Raw genomic sequence first — 14,743 nt, forward strand, 5'->3', positions numbered from 1 at the left:
GCTACAGCTGTGCCACTCAACTCACCTGGTGCTCATCACCTCACTCACCTCAACAGCTGTACTGACAAAACACAGCAACAAATAAGGAAACAGCGCCAGAAATAAATAATATGTGCTGATATATTGGACCCCTGTGTGTTAATAACATGTGCCAGAGACTATTTTCAGATTTAAAACAAGGCTGCAGCATAAAAAATCCATTGGAAATTGATTTTGGTGCAGGAACAAAGCTGTTCAGGAAAAAAAATTCAGTCTTCAGAGAAAGTGAGCCTCTGTGTTTCAGACTGGTTCTCGGCTCTCAGGTTCTCAGGGGAAGTCTCATGTTACTTTGCTTCTTACCCAAAAGTTTGACCTAGTGTTGCAAAAGGAGCCATCAATATAAAAGAAAAATGTGTATCATCATCATGACTGTGTGTGTTTGTTTATATGACATTTATGTCACATTTAAATTTGTCTCAGCTGATGCCTCTTTAAAAGCGTGCCATGGCCCCATGACCTTTTACATGCATTTGCACAAATAGCCAGTTCATATGCACACAGGCTGAGAAATGCACTTACAGCAGCTGCCTCCTGTTCACCTTTATGACTATGACAGCAGGGAATTTGTGCTGAAGTCACTGCACGTGCACAGAATGTCTCTCAAATCTGCTCCTTCAGACTCTGACTGACCTCTCCCCCCCTCAGACACACCCTCACAGGTCCATTGACCTACCTGCATACTAAACTACCGTACTATACTGCAAACTAACATGCAGAGACATTAGACATTGTCCAATTACAACTAACCTAATCTGTCAAGTCACACACACACACACACAGGGAGAACACACAAACTCCACACAGACCTTTGCTTGACCTGGCATGAGAACTTTCCTGCTTCATGTGTGGCAACAATGCTAGCCACTGCACCACCCATGAACAGCTTTATGTATGCAAATCATTTTGTAAAATAAATAATACTGATACTGACTTTTTGTTTTCCCAAAGGGGATTTTAGACCAAAGATTCCCCTGTGCCACACAAGACAACAGGAAGCCTTAAAAAAAAAACAACCTCCCAGCTGTAGGCGAGGAACCAGAAACTCCAGTTTCCCATTATGAATATGTTGGTGTTTGCACGGCAGATAAAACATTCAGCTTCCTCAAGCAGCAGCATTTAGTGAGTGGAGTCCCTGAACAGGTGCACACAGGTAAGCGCATGGTGTTTTATCCTATAAACTTTTCATATTTAATTACCCTGATATTACACTTGACTTTATTATTGTTTTATTTTTATATTATTATTTTTTTTTAATTTAATATTTGATTTCATTCCATCTTATTGCCTATTTTACTGTTTATTTATATCCATATCTTATGCCTTGTTTCCACTGCTGTATTTCTATTTCACTTTGCACGGAGCATCTGGAACAAAAACAATTTCCCCCCGGGGATTAATAAAGTATTCTGATTCTGATTCTGAATGTGCATGCATGTGGCTCTGTCATAGAATAATGCAAAGATACTGTATTTTAAGACTTAATATAATATTAACTAATGAAGAAAAGCACTAATTTTATTTTGTTGTAGGTGCACACTTGAACCTTACAGAGTTTCTTTTTGTATTTCCCGCTCGGTTTTAATACTGTTTTGAGAACACGGAGACTGATTTTTTTCCATGTTACTTTTCTTCAGGTTTGTTGTCATCATGTACAAGTCCCAACGGAACCCAGGTTTGTGATTTATGTTTTTATTTATAGGTTTTTGTCTTTATTTGGTACTATTTTTGGAGGGGAAGTTGTTATCAGGAAACTAGTTTTTACAGTTAATCTAATCTAGTCACGCAAGATTCAATTGATAGGGAGACTGCTGGAAACAAGGACACTTAAGCAATCAATCGCAAACAATAGGGTTTTCTTTTGCCCTCAGGCAGAAATGCGGTTTTCTACAAACCAGTTGATGTGGTGAAGGAGATCAGATCAGGATACCTATACAAGTCTCCTCCCTCGCACAAACTGAAGTCAGAGGTGACAGTTGGCACAGTGAATGCAGCATACTGCACAGTATATCCCCGTCTGCCATAGTTCCTATTTTCATATTTCAATTCTTGTTGTTATCCTGCAGAAATCGTGGAAGAAGCGATACTTTGTGCTGTACAAAGTCAGCGAGAACGAACATCTGCTCAAATACTTCAGGAGCGCAGCGGAAAAGGAAAGGCCACTCGGAGGCATAGACCTGACAAAGTATGGTTTATTCTTTGTTTTGCACATGTAAAGAATCATAAGAATAAACTGATACATGAGAGGGAAAACATACTTGGGGTGGTGGAAGCAAGCAAGAAAGTAAACAAAGAAACTGATGAGTGCTTAAACAAGGGAACAAAGGGTTTGCCGGGTCAAGTCTCTGCCACGTCAAGCGCTGGGGTACCTGCGTACCTGAGCAACGTACCCAATCCCAATTGCTCATTGTTAATTGGACACTCTAAATTGAACAGAGCCACAGAGGGAGGTCACATCTAACTTCTTAAATGTCCAACAAAGAGGTCCTTGGAATTTGATTGGAAATGTGGAAAAGGTTGTTGTGAAAAAAACAAAGGTATTGGTTATTAACTGATATTAACTGCTTATTAACAGACTGGTAAAGAATTGTGAATAGATTAAAAAACAAAACAACAGAGAGGATTCAAAGATACTGGAACAAAGAGATGAACTAGCACACACACACACACACACACATGTTGGAGGCTATTTCTTAACACTATATTCTTTAAAAAAAAAAAAAAATCAGACAGAAGTGTCTCTTTTGTCTTTTGTGTCCCTCTGTCAGCATCTCACTGTTGTACGAGAGTCCTCAACAGCACCAGAGGTGGGGGTGGATCCAGAAGAGCTTCAAGTGTCCCCCGTCCTGTGTGCTCTTCATCAAAGCTGGAGACAGGGAATACTTCCTGGTCGGGGAGAGCAGGTCGGTCACCTGGTGATATAAAAGTGCTCAGATGGAATTTATTGCTCCTTTACCACCTTCATTGCACTGTAAAAACAATTACACACGCCTCTCTTTAACTATCACCCCAAGCAGCCAGGGTGCATGAATATGAATGTAGTAGGAGTGAATGATGCCTGGATGAGCACTCAGCAGCCTAAAGAAGGCATTTAAAGCTTCAATAAAAGTTGAAGTTGAGTGAAACCAACTTTAGCAACAGGTTTTTTAAAATAAAGTTCAATCCCTAACAATCCCAAATGTGTTCTCTTGTAGGGCCAAAGTTTGAAACTTATAAATACTAGGCTACTTAATTTAAATTTCCTACCTCCCTCTACCTACCTACCTACTTCTACCGACCAGCCTACCTAACTCTACTTACTTCTATCTACCTACCTACCTACCTACCTACCTAATCATTTACATGTAAACATATGTGGACTGTGCATGAATGCTGCCATTTTCAAATCATTCAATATGTTATCAGAGATTTGGTTACTTTTTTGTTTTTGCAGTGATGCTGTGTGGGAACAATACTCCTGAATAAACGATATATGCGAAAGTCACAATAGTGCGAAAGTCAGATCTGCTGTAATCCACATTTAGACCATGAGTTTCACACATAATATTTGACTAAAGGCCAACAATGACAGTGACAGCCACCTCTGCCCTTTACACCGTCTATTTTGGTACTTTAGTACAATCAAAGATTATGATGCTTATGATGCTTCCTGTTTAATAAGAAGTCGATCAGATGATAATGGCTGTGCTTTGTCACTGAATGACGCAGTTTAACGCAATTTATCACTAAATTTGACTCCAGAATTGCTTTTTAAATTGAATATAATAGCAATATGTTTTTGTCAGGAAATTGAATTTTTGTCCATGTTTTAATTATTTTATTTATTTTTTAGTGATGACGTGGACAGGTGGTTCTCTGACCTGTTTGACGCCCTGAAAACCCGGCCGTATAGATTTATGAATACCGAGGTACGTGTAGATTTTACTTACATCCCAGATATTGTGTCATAGTTTTTAAATATTTGCTTTTCTCTGTAATTGATATCATGATAGCTTGATGTGTGATCTTCCTCCTGCAGGAAATAACTAATGGACACCAACAAATTGAGGTAAATATTAAGTGAATCCTAGTCCACGCTGCTCACATTGATCACTCATCGCTTCGGTGTGTTCATCGATCACATCTTTTTCTGATGGGTTTTCCTTCCTGGTTTACCAGGTCATTTCAAATCCTGTGATACTGAGAAAGAAATCATCCGATCCGACTGAGAAGGTTGGTCCACTGCAACTAAAGCTCTCCATGAATCTGTCCAACTCTGTCTAAACGCCTGAATTCTGTCAAACTAATCCTAACCCATGAATCAGGACCGTCCTAATCAGACAATCACAGCATTGCTTTGGGTGAAACTGCGTGTTGATTGGATTTTCAAGATCAGACCAAAAAAGATAGGACAGGATGAGACAAAAAAAGACAAGACAAAAAGAGACAAGACAAGAAAAGACCAGACAGACAGACAGTAGAGGTGAGATGAGACAAAACAAGACAAAACAGGGCAAAACTACACAAGACAAGACGAGACAGAATGAGATGAGACAAAAAAGACAAGATGAAACAGGACAGAACAAGACATGAATGGATGAGACAGAATGAGAAGAGATGTGATGAGAAAAAAAGACAAGAGAGACAATAAAAGACAAGACAAGATAGGCAAGATAAGATGAGACAAATCAAAAGAGCCTAGAAAAGACAACATGAGATGAGACAATACAAGACAAGACATGCAAGACAAGATGAGACTGGACAAGACAGGAAGACGTAGCACAGGTCAGTAGAAGACAGGATAAGACAGATAATCCAAATGTGGATGTAAAGACTTCAGTTAAGCTAAGACAGGTCATGACAAGACACTCATTCTCTCTTGTTTCTCTGCAAAAACCCTCCGTTTTCTGACTTATGTGAAAAATGCTTTAATCACACAGAGACGGTGGACATGCTGGTGCTCTCATGTGTCCTCTGCTTCCTTTTCCAGCCGTCATTTAAGATGCGGTCTGAGTCTGATCCATCCTCAAACATTCTGCAAAACAACGACAATGCCTGGGAGGTGCGACATCTTGGCTTTTAATGTTAATAATTTAGTAACAATTGGCGGTTTAAATATTCCTTTTTTGTGTGTGTGAGAAATGTGGCATAATAAAATGTCTCCTGATTGGCCAGCAGAATGAAGATGCCAGACGACCTGTGTCCGAGCCAATCTATGACTATCCCAAATCCTACTTAAGACAAGCACAAGTAGGGTTGCATTTATGAATTATTGAATTATATTGAATCATAATCTGCCAAACACATTCTGGATTGATCCATAATAATTACTCTGTTGCTTTTAGAAAATGTCTGTGACCAAAAAATATTTAATAATTAATTATGCTGTATATGTAAAGCATCAAATCCTCACTTATATAATTATAATATAATCATACTTATGACACTAAAAGCATTAATTGAACAACTAAATGAATAATTTAACTTCAACTAACCTTTTACTTTTTAATTAACAAACCCTAATGTCCTACTTTTAAATACAAATGGTGATTATAACTTGCTTGCCTTTCAGATATTATGATTTCATTTGTACTGTCGCTAATTTTGTTGTTTTTGTGATTGAGGTGAATGGAAATGGCACCAACAAGGAGTCACTGTAAGTGTTAATCGCTCTTTCCCTAAGTCAGTGTTTTTTTTTTTTATTATTATTATTATTATTATTATTGTTCTTTATTTGTCTCTTGATTTAAATTCATTCCTCTTGCAGATATGAAACGATGCAGGAAATCTCTCCGAAAGAGCGAGTCACTCGGGCAGAGTACGTTTTTGTTTTCATACAGTCACACGTCACTTTAAAAACAAGTGCCCTTATATTTTACTCGTAAGGATGAACAATTGCTGATTATTTGTTATTGTAGGGACCTTGAAGTGGAAAGGGTCACCGACAGCACCCTCATGAGATCTGTCACTCTTGCCTTTGACAAACTGAAGACCCAGATTCCACCGCTGCCTTCGTTCAGCGAGGAGGAAGCTGCTGAAGAGAGGTAAACCTCAGAATGATTGCAGGATTGTTTGACTTTCCTCCCTCTTTCTTTCTTTCTTTCTTTCTTCCCCTTTGTGGTGGGCCATGTGTGTGCGTGTATATTTTTGACTCTCCACTTTGTCTTGCGTGTCAATGCACTTTGCTCTTTCAAACAACAATGTTTCCTCAGTGACCCAGATTCCAATATAGCTCCATCATCAGAGGTTAACCACAGTCTTATTGGCTGTTGCACCTGACAAAAACAAAAGAGTCTCTATCTTTTCTGCAACTCAAAACTGTTGACACTCCAGGATTAATGTGAGAATGGCATCTCGGAGCCTGTTTGGCAACTTGTGCAAGTAACTATCATTTTGAAAAGAGGAGGAGGGCAGTAATGCAACATTATGGATGCCAACTGCCGTAAAAACGCCAAGGATAGTTGAGCAAACATGACCTTTATGTCTGACGAAGTTGGCGCTGATTGTCTGCAGTGATTAATGTCCGGCTAAGTCATGGAAACGTGTGCGACGCTGATGATTTTTCACACTTGGTTTAAGTAAAACCAGTCATTTCCATGGACTGGGTCTGGAACACACATGCAGGTTGCGGACTCCCGGGACTGTTTTTGGGCGGCGTCACAAAGCAGCATTGCATTATTATTATTAAGTGACGTTGTTCTGTGACGTTATTGAAAGGTAATAACGTCACAGTGTATTTAATTACATAGGAGACACATCCAGGATGTAATTTAGTGCCCAGTGTGAACCGTCACACTTACTCATGCACAGAAATGGCAGTAAAAATAGTCAGAAACACTATATTATACATTAATATGAATGTGAGGAATGCTATAGAATGCATTCATTTGCTGCGGGTTGTGATAGATTTTGTGAATGAGGACAAAATGGTTTGTTTAACTTTACATTTAATGTTATTTTCCAAGTCAAGGAGGTTATGTTTTCACCCATGTGTGTTTGTTAGTTAGTTATTTTATTTTTGTGGAAAGGATAATGAAAAATTGCTGGTTAATTCACAGTTTTACCAGATTTTCCAGTGTTATTCTCTGTGTTTAAAGTTGTCAGGTAGGGCTTTACTTTTAAATACATTTTTGTCAGGGTTGTCATAAAACATGACCTATGTGCCTTTTGACTGTTTGTTCCCCAGACTCTTTAACCTCTCGTAGAGAGGCAGAGGTATGTGCATGTCACGGTGAACTAGGTCATTTATTGTGGCTGTTAACGTAACTCGCTGCCACCATGTTTTTTGACGGCAGTGTAACTCGTTCGTGCTGCTATGCAAAGTGAGCATGTAGGTCAGGTTATGAGGTTTGGGCTAAAATAATAGACCCTTGTGCCAAGTGACATCATTGAGCTGGAAAACGTGTGTGGTAAATGAATACAGGGTGTGTTTTGGTTCCAAGGAGGAAGAATTTTGAACTTCATGATTTAAAATGTAATGGAGACCCAACAAAGACATGGTTAGATCTTAGGTATTGGTGACAGATTAGGTACAGGGAAAGGGAATCAGTCCAAGCAAACAAGACCAAGTGGCTCAGTGAGAGGGAAAAAACAGAGACGGAATAGACTTAGGGAGAGGAGTCAATGAGATGCAGGTGTGACACATTAGAAGGTGATCAATGAGACGTGAAACACATGGGAACAGGAGGTGAAGACACCTGAACGGAGACAAGATGTGCGTGTCAAAATAAAACAGAAAATACAAGACTAAACGAAAGAGGGACGAGAATCCCAAGACATGATTGAATTTAATTGCATGCAGATGAAACTCATCAACTATTTTTTCCACCTGATGGTTGTGACCTAGGGGGGCCATTTCCATAGCCCCAAACAGAGGACACACAATTTTGTCCATGATAACGATGATATGATGATACAGTGAGAACAGTCAAGTGAACAAACATATGAAATCTCCTGTGCTGCTGCCAGTAAGGAAAAAATAGCAATGGGTGTGATAACAAAAAGAAAATGTTTCAAAAATTGAGATCCGAGAACAACACCGTGCACACGCTTAAATCATTGCACTCATAGCCATACATTGGCAAAAGAACAAACATCTCTGGATTTACAATGTGCTGGTGCCAATCTCAGATAACATAGGGCGAAAGGTGCGGTACACTGTGAACCGTTCGCCAGTCCATCACAGGGCCACACATAGAGATAAACAACCCTTCACTCACACACCTACAATTCATTTAGAGTGTCCAATTGACCTAATCGCCAAATCTGCATGTTTTTGGACTGCGGGAGGAAACCGGAGAACCCGGAGAAAACTCACGCACACACAAGGAGAACATACAAACTAAACAAAGCTCAGTCATTCATTACCAAGTAGTTTTTGCTGTTGCCAGGGAACTTCTAATACAGTACAGCACACCTGATTCAAATGGTCAGCTCGTCATCAAGCTCTGCAGAAGCCTGATAACGAGCTGTTCATCTGACCAGGACCAGGGTTGGGAAACACTGTTCTAATACATGTAAAAACGACTTTATGAGGTAAGACGAGGTGCCGTGTATGTTTATCTGTGGAAACATGTCTTTTAGTGGCACATTTTCCATGAGTACTTAAATAAAGGTCACAGCATTAAGTGCAGCAACAACAAAAAAACACAGAAGTCGTCCTCACTACTGTGGCTGATAAAACCATGCTCTTTTGACCGTTCAGAATTAAAAAGATGTTTTATGTTTCTGCATTTTTGTCACATTAGAGGTGACCATTAAGAGCAAAATAACCCTCAGCAAACAGCTTTTTAGCTTAACAACCGACTCACACGCACCCGATGGAGGTGTCGAACCAATAAATGCTCCTCATTCACTTTGAATGCAAAGCAGAACAACATAGTTACTGAACCGAACTCTATTATCCAGGTTATCTATTATTATGCGAACCACTTAATTTGAATGTAGCACTGCGATGCCAACCATGTTGAGTATGTCTGAGCCAGAGTATTTGTTTCCCGCAGAGCGGTGTTAGCCAATCAAATCTGCCCGCCCTGTTGCGTAAATCACCAACACAGCAGGCGATGGCCTCCTCCAGGGTTTTTCTGTTAAAAAAAAACAACCCTTCCTATGAACTGTTGGCTCTGGTAAATTTTTTGTTATGACTTTGTGCTCCACACTGTTGTCTGATCTCTTTGTAAGTGGCCGACCACAGCGCTGACACACAGGAGGACATGTGCCTCCTGAGCTACAGTTGGTGCATGAGTAAGACTTGTTTCTTAAGTGCCTCTTAATTAGAATTCCTCCTGCACCTGCACAGTGATTAGTGCATAATGTGTGTCTCCCATGCTGCTTTTATCAACTCTTAAAAATAAAGAAAAACAACAAGACAGCTGCTCCCCTTGTTCGTGTAACTAGAAGAAGCAGCTTTTTATTAAACTTGTCCCATTATTGCTGTTATTCTCTGTTACAAGGGCGAACATGGAGGCCGGTCCACAGTCTGTTGTTGTGAGTCTGTGAGTCTGTGAGTCACTCCCCATGACGGTGCATTCAGATGGTTCTTCCTCAATGTCATCATCAGTGGGTGTGTGCTATCCTTGGCTTCTGCCTCCGTGCTTTAATGTCACTGTTGCTACAAGCTGTTTTGAGGGACGTTTGTTGAAATGTGAATGTGACATCTGAACAGATTTCTAAGGCGTGGTGGAGTTCATAAAGAGGTCCCAGTGAGGACAGTGCCTTTCACCCTATGAGGAGATGGCTACCCTCAAAGTTCCATTTGGGCATTTAAAGGACACATTCAAGACAAAAGCATTCAACAACTTGTGAAACTAAGTAATTATACTGTCATTTCAGATAATTGGTTTTGAAAAGAAATCTGTGTCAAAGTCCAGATATCAATATCAATACTATACAGAAGATTTTGAATCAGTATATCTATATTTGTTTCATGAAACACCCTCACGCTGTTGCTCCCTTTTACAGAGAAGAAGCTCATCCTTCAGACTTCAGCAGCAGTTCCAGTGACAACGGGACCATCTCTCCTGTGGAGGGTCGAGAGCGTGCGTACACTCTGGAAAACCAAGGCTCCACTGAGAGGTGAGATTCTATGTAATAATAATTGGAGGCTGAGCAGAGATGAGGGCAATTACTGTAGGTGAGACATGACAATCATGTGAAGCCAGAACAGTGAAGTGAGCAAACCAGCCAGTAAGGAAAAAAAGTGGGTGTGATGAGAAAAAGAAAAAAAAAGACATCAGCGCACAGTCAAATAAATGATCTGGAATGGCTGCTGGGTCCAACACTGACATGTGGCATGACTGGTTAGAGTAGTTCTCTGAAAGTTTGTGTGAGTAGATAGTGGCATAATTGGCATTTATTGTCCAAACCAAGCACAGCAGGGCGTTAAAAAAAAGAACCTGAGTGACTTTGCAACAAGGAACAGAGGAAAGAGACAATAATAAAAAAATAGTGCTTTTTTTTCTATCTGCATTTGAATTTAATGTAAAGAATCAAAGGTTTCAGCCAAAGTGGAACAAACAATACTTTTTAGAGATTTTCATAGATTTTAATGGTTCAATATTCTGTAGCATGTCTGTCTACTTGCTGTACGCTACTGTTTATAAACTGCCACTAAATTAGCCATTTGTTGTCCATCATTTCTCTTGTCCAGTCTTGACCACGTCACCCCGAACGAAAGAGACATCGAGGTCAACCAGGCAGATTTGAAAAAACACCTGTCGCTGATTGACGTGGAGGGGAAAACCTAGTAAGTCTTTACACTAAAAAAAACAACCTCAGATTTCTTAGTTATTTTTAATCAAAAATGTAAAGGATATTTAAAGGGAAGTTAAATATATTATACATATATACATTTTTTTACATGCACATATAAGATCAGTATGATCCTCAAACGTTTCACAGATGGTCCAGAGTGGAAAATTTGGATGGAATTATTTTTAATTGGCAGAAGATAAAATATATTAATTTATTCTGTATATATTATATTATTATATTATATGTACAATCACCTGATTGATCCTGTTTTTTTTTTCATTACCCCAGAATGAGCCTTTTATATTTATATGATACTGTTAACTACACAAACGCTAGGTGCTAAATGCACCGTCAACAGCGACAACAACAAAACATTCCCCTGCTGCACACAGGAAATAGTTTTTTCTATGAAGACAGATGGAGGTAACTGCAGCATCAGACTAGTAGAGTGAGACAGCCTGATAGCTAACAGGTCGGAGTATGACTGGAAATATCAGAAATCAGAAGTGAATTCTACTACATGATTGAACTACATCATTTCTGCTCACGATGACCAAACAGAGGCACAATGATAACATCTACAACAACAAAAAAACACCAAAAGTTACACACTCGAGCTTTAACTTTGCAATATCAGTATCAGATAAGAAAAATGTATATTGTCTAATGTCTAATTCTAAAAATTAAACGTGTGTGTGTGCGTCGCAGTGTGTCCGGGTGGACGGGTCAGCCCCAGACCGTGTGTCTCTTCCACAAAGGAGACCAGATTGTGGGGATTAATGACTTGCTCATCGGCAACGTGAAGGAGTTCCACATATACATCAGCAAGTCGCTCAAGAACCAGGTAACGTCACCCGCGCCGTCACGCTCACACAGACAGCATGCAAATGAGTTCACTTTATTTCAGACACTGAGGTCCATGTCTAGGTGAAGAGAAATAAAATGTCCTCAGTAACTATAATATATATACAGAGTGTTGCCTTGTATTACGTTGTTTAACTGTGGTGCAGATCTGTGGTGTATGTCACTTATGCAGGCTTTATATAATGCTTCTTCTGTGTTGTTGAGTCAAAGTTATGATTGATTTTATATCACATTTTTAGTAGTGATATAAAGTAGCAATAATTGTGCAGAAGTCTTTCTTTCCTTTTTGTTCATAAAAACGAGCCAAGTGAACTATGAACTGTGACAAATTCAATCCGAACATTTTGTGTACTTTTGTACTTTTCTGCATATACTGTATGTTTTATTACAGTAATGGAAAAAAGCAGCTGAAATGCTCTGTGTTCTAAGGGTTAAATAGCAGCTTTTCATTTTGGTTTTGCTGTACTCTACACAACCACCACAAAGACACCAAAAGACACTGTCGGTGCTCAGAAGTGTGATCACTTCTCTTCTCAGGTGAAACTCACCATCCTGCGTCGACCTGGATGTCTGCCCCTGCACTCGCCCAGCGGTCTCTGCAGTGACGCACAGGAAGCTGCGGCTGAGAGACACAGCGTGCCTTCATCTCCTGGGTCTGGGTGTGTTTAAAATGACTCTTTTCAGGCACTACATAACAAGACAGTATTCTTCCAAGGCTGTGGTCCAACCAGGTCACCAGGATCATACTCTTATGTTGCACGTTGTTGTTTTTCTGCAAACCCGCCATCACGTCTACTGAGATGCATATCGACATTTTATAACTCTTTCCGAGCGTTTGAGGAAATGATGGCGATGCTATTCATTTCCCGGTTAAGGCACGGTGATTGAGTAACCTGAGGCGAAGGTCAAATGTTGTTTACAGGTCTGTTTAGGTCTCCCTCGCTTAAGGAATACAAGACAGTTTTACTGTGATGATGATGTGATGCGTGTGAGCCAGTTTAGCAAATGCAACATTTACCACAGTCTGCAGAAAAGTACATGGCATAGCAACGTTGTTTAATTCCTATTCAAATCCTAATCTGTCCTCCTACTATTTAACTGTTTAGTGGAGCTAGAAGTGACGGTTAACGTTAAAAATGAGAAATACTTATATTCATAACTCAATAACGTTATGCTTATCTTCCGGGATTGTTTTTTTTAAATTGTGAAATGCCCCTGCTCTGTAGGATCATACAGTATATTCTGGGAATAAACTATACCTCAAGAATCTTTTTTTTAGAGATGAATATCTAATCTGGTGGGAAAACTTTAACCAGTAAAAACCCAACTCTGAAGGTATTAATGGACATTTGTAAAATTAAGATGTCAGCATTTGTCAGTCATAATCTACAAAAACCCTATAGATTATTCACTTTATTCTCTCAAATCGCTGCTTAGTGATTTTTTCATCACTCCTTTTTTCCCCATGTACAGTTAGTTTCTTTTCTACACGTGTGCACCTTTTGAATATGATTTACAGTATATACTGTACATAAAAACAATGGAAATGTATATGTTAAATGTTTAAAAAATGACATTTATAAATGTTTACAAGGTCATTTTAAGATAACATGAAGCACCGGCAACTAAAAAATGGCTTCGTCAAGTCATTTCTCAGCTTGGGACAATGTGAAAACTTTCATGTCGGTATTAATGTGACGAGGGAAATCTGCCATTCATAATATTGTTGGGATAATTGTAAAATTCTGTTTTAAATTCTTAAAATCTCTCAAAAACACACTGAACTGAACTTATTTTTACCAAGAAAGGACAATTTAGTTTTTTGCATCACAGATATTACACGTGAATGTTCAGTGAAACTTTTAAAGTGAAAAACAAGAATTTCTTAATAAGATACAAAGACTGTATGTTGGTGAAGTAAAAAAAAACAACATAATTTTAAAGTCATTTAAGTGAAATATAAACAATTTCTTCTTCACGATTATCCCGATAATTCACCACGATCAACTTATTGTCAGTGCTTTTTGACTACATTATGTTTTAAAATATCTACCCCATTAATCCTTATTTATATAGGATTATATAGTCAAGCTGGAGTTGAAGTTTTTCAAACTATATGATTCGTTATATATAGTGTATACATAGCTGAAGATAGCACAAAAGCATACTTTTTTTTTAGAAAAAAATGTCTTATTGTTAATATGTCTCCTCTAGTGTGTAATAGTATTGAATGTATGTGTAACAACGTTACAGGAACACACATGAATATGTGTAACTTTTGGCGATAAAGATGAAGGAAGAGTGTCGAGTGCCGTCTGTACCTCAGGGAGAGTCTTGTGAATTAAAAATGCAGACAGAATGAATCATGTTCCACCTTCCACCTCGGGCGATGTTTCACCTATTTCCTCCCTCATTTGAAACAGAAAATGTTATATTAATATAAATTGGAAAGCCAGTTTTTTTTCTTTTTAGATTACGCCGAGTGAACACAGACAACATCAAACGCACATTATCTTCAAGGCCTTTTCAACCAATGTTTTTAATGTTAATTACTTTTTTTTATATACTCTATATACACCAAGTGATAAGTATCCACTGAGGGCTCTGAGTTTCCTCCAACCCTCACATATATAAAAATAATGTTATCTGCTAATAAGTACTTTTGACACGATACGCCGTCTTTCCAAGGTCAATGTTGGAAGTTTTTAATGGAGCCATTACACAGATGTTCATCTGAAGTCCATTTTATGTTGGATTATGAATGTTCAGCATCCCTTCTGAAAGTGTTATAAATACAAGTTGCACTGGCACGATAAATGTATTGCTTGTACACGTATTCTGATTAAAGTTGACCAGATTGTTGTGAAACACAGTGACTCTGTTGTTTAATATCTCTTATGTGGATCATCGTTCTTGTCATTTCTAGACTCCAAATGCGTGAATATCAGTGCAACAAATCTTTCCAGTGATATAGTCTTTGTCAAATTATGTACAACAGTGACCTTGAGCATTTAAAACTTTTACTGCAGTCCCAATTCAAACCAATGCAGGGACATGGTTGCCAAGTTTTACCGAAATACATCCAGACACTGTACTCATACACAACATTAAA

At 38.8% G+C, this 14,743-nt stretch overlaps 1 protein-coding gene across 5 annotated transcripts; it reads left to right on the top strand.

Moving 5' to 3' along the window:
* Positions 1-1,121: 1,121 nt before the first annotated feature.
* LOC131448973 (pleckstrin homology domain-containing family S member 1-like) lies at positions 1,122-14,499 on the top strand. 5 transcript variants are annotated; one of them, XM_058621816.1, is made up of 17 exons: positions 1,122-1,189; positions 1,674-1,711; positions 1,908-2,005; positions 2,103-2,221; positions 2,805-2,939; positions 3,869-3,944; positions 4,055-4,084; positions 4,195-4,248; positions 5,006-5,077; positions 5,191-5,265; positions 5,640-5,671; positions 5,783-5,833; positions 5,934-6,059; positions 9,976-10,089; positions 10,664-10,759; positions 11,476-11,611; positions 12,169-14,499. In XM_058621816.1, exons 2-17 carry the CDS (start codon positions 1,687-1,689, stop codon positions 12,298-12,300), a joined length of 1,371 nt encoding a protein of 456 aa, XP_058477799.1. In that variant the 5' UTR covers positions 1,122-1,189; positions 1,674-1,686; the 3' UTR covers positions 12,301-14,499. The 5 variants fall into 5 exon arrangements, with proteins under 5 accessions (XP_058477799.1, XP_058477800.1, XP_058477801.1 ...); XM_058621817.1 differs by having other exon boundaries at positions 5,194-5,265; XM_058621818.1 differs by lacking the exon at positions 5,006-5,077.
* Positions 14,500-14,743: the final 244 nt, after the last annotated feature.

The sequence above is a fragment of the Solea solea genome, chromosome 21 (assembly GCF_958295425.1).
Source record: "Solea solea chromosome 21, fSolSol10.1, whole genome shotgun sequence".
Lineage (NCBI taxonomy): Eukaryota > Metazoa > Chordata > Actinopteri > Pleuronectiformes > Soleidae > Solea > Solea solea.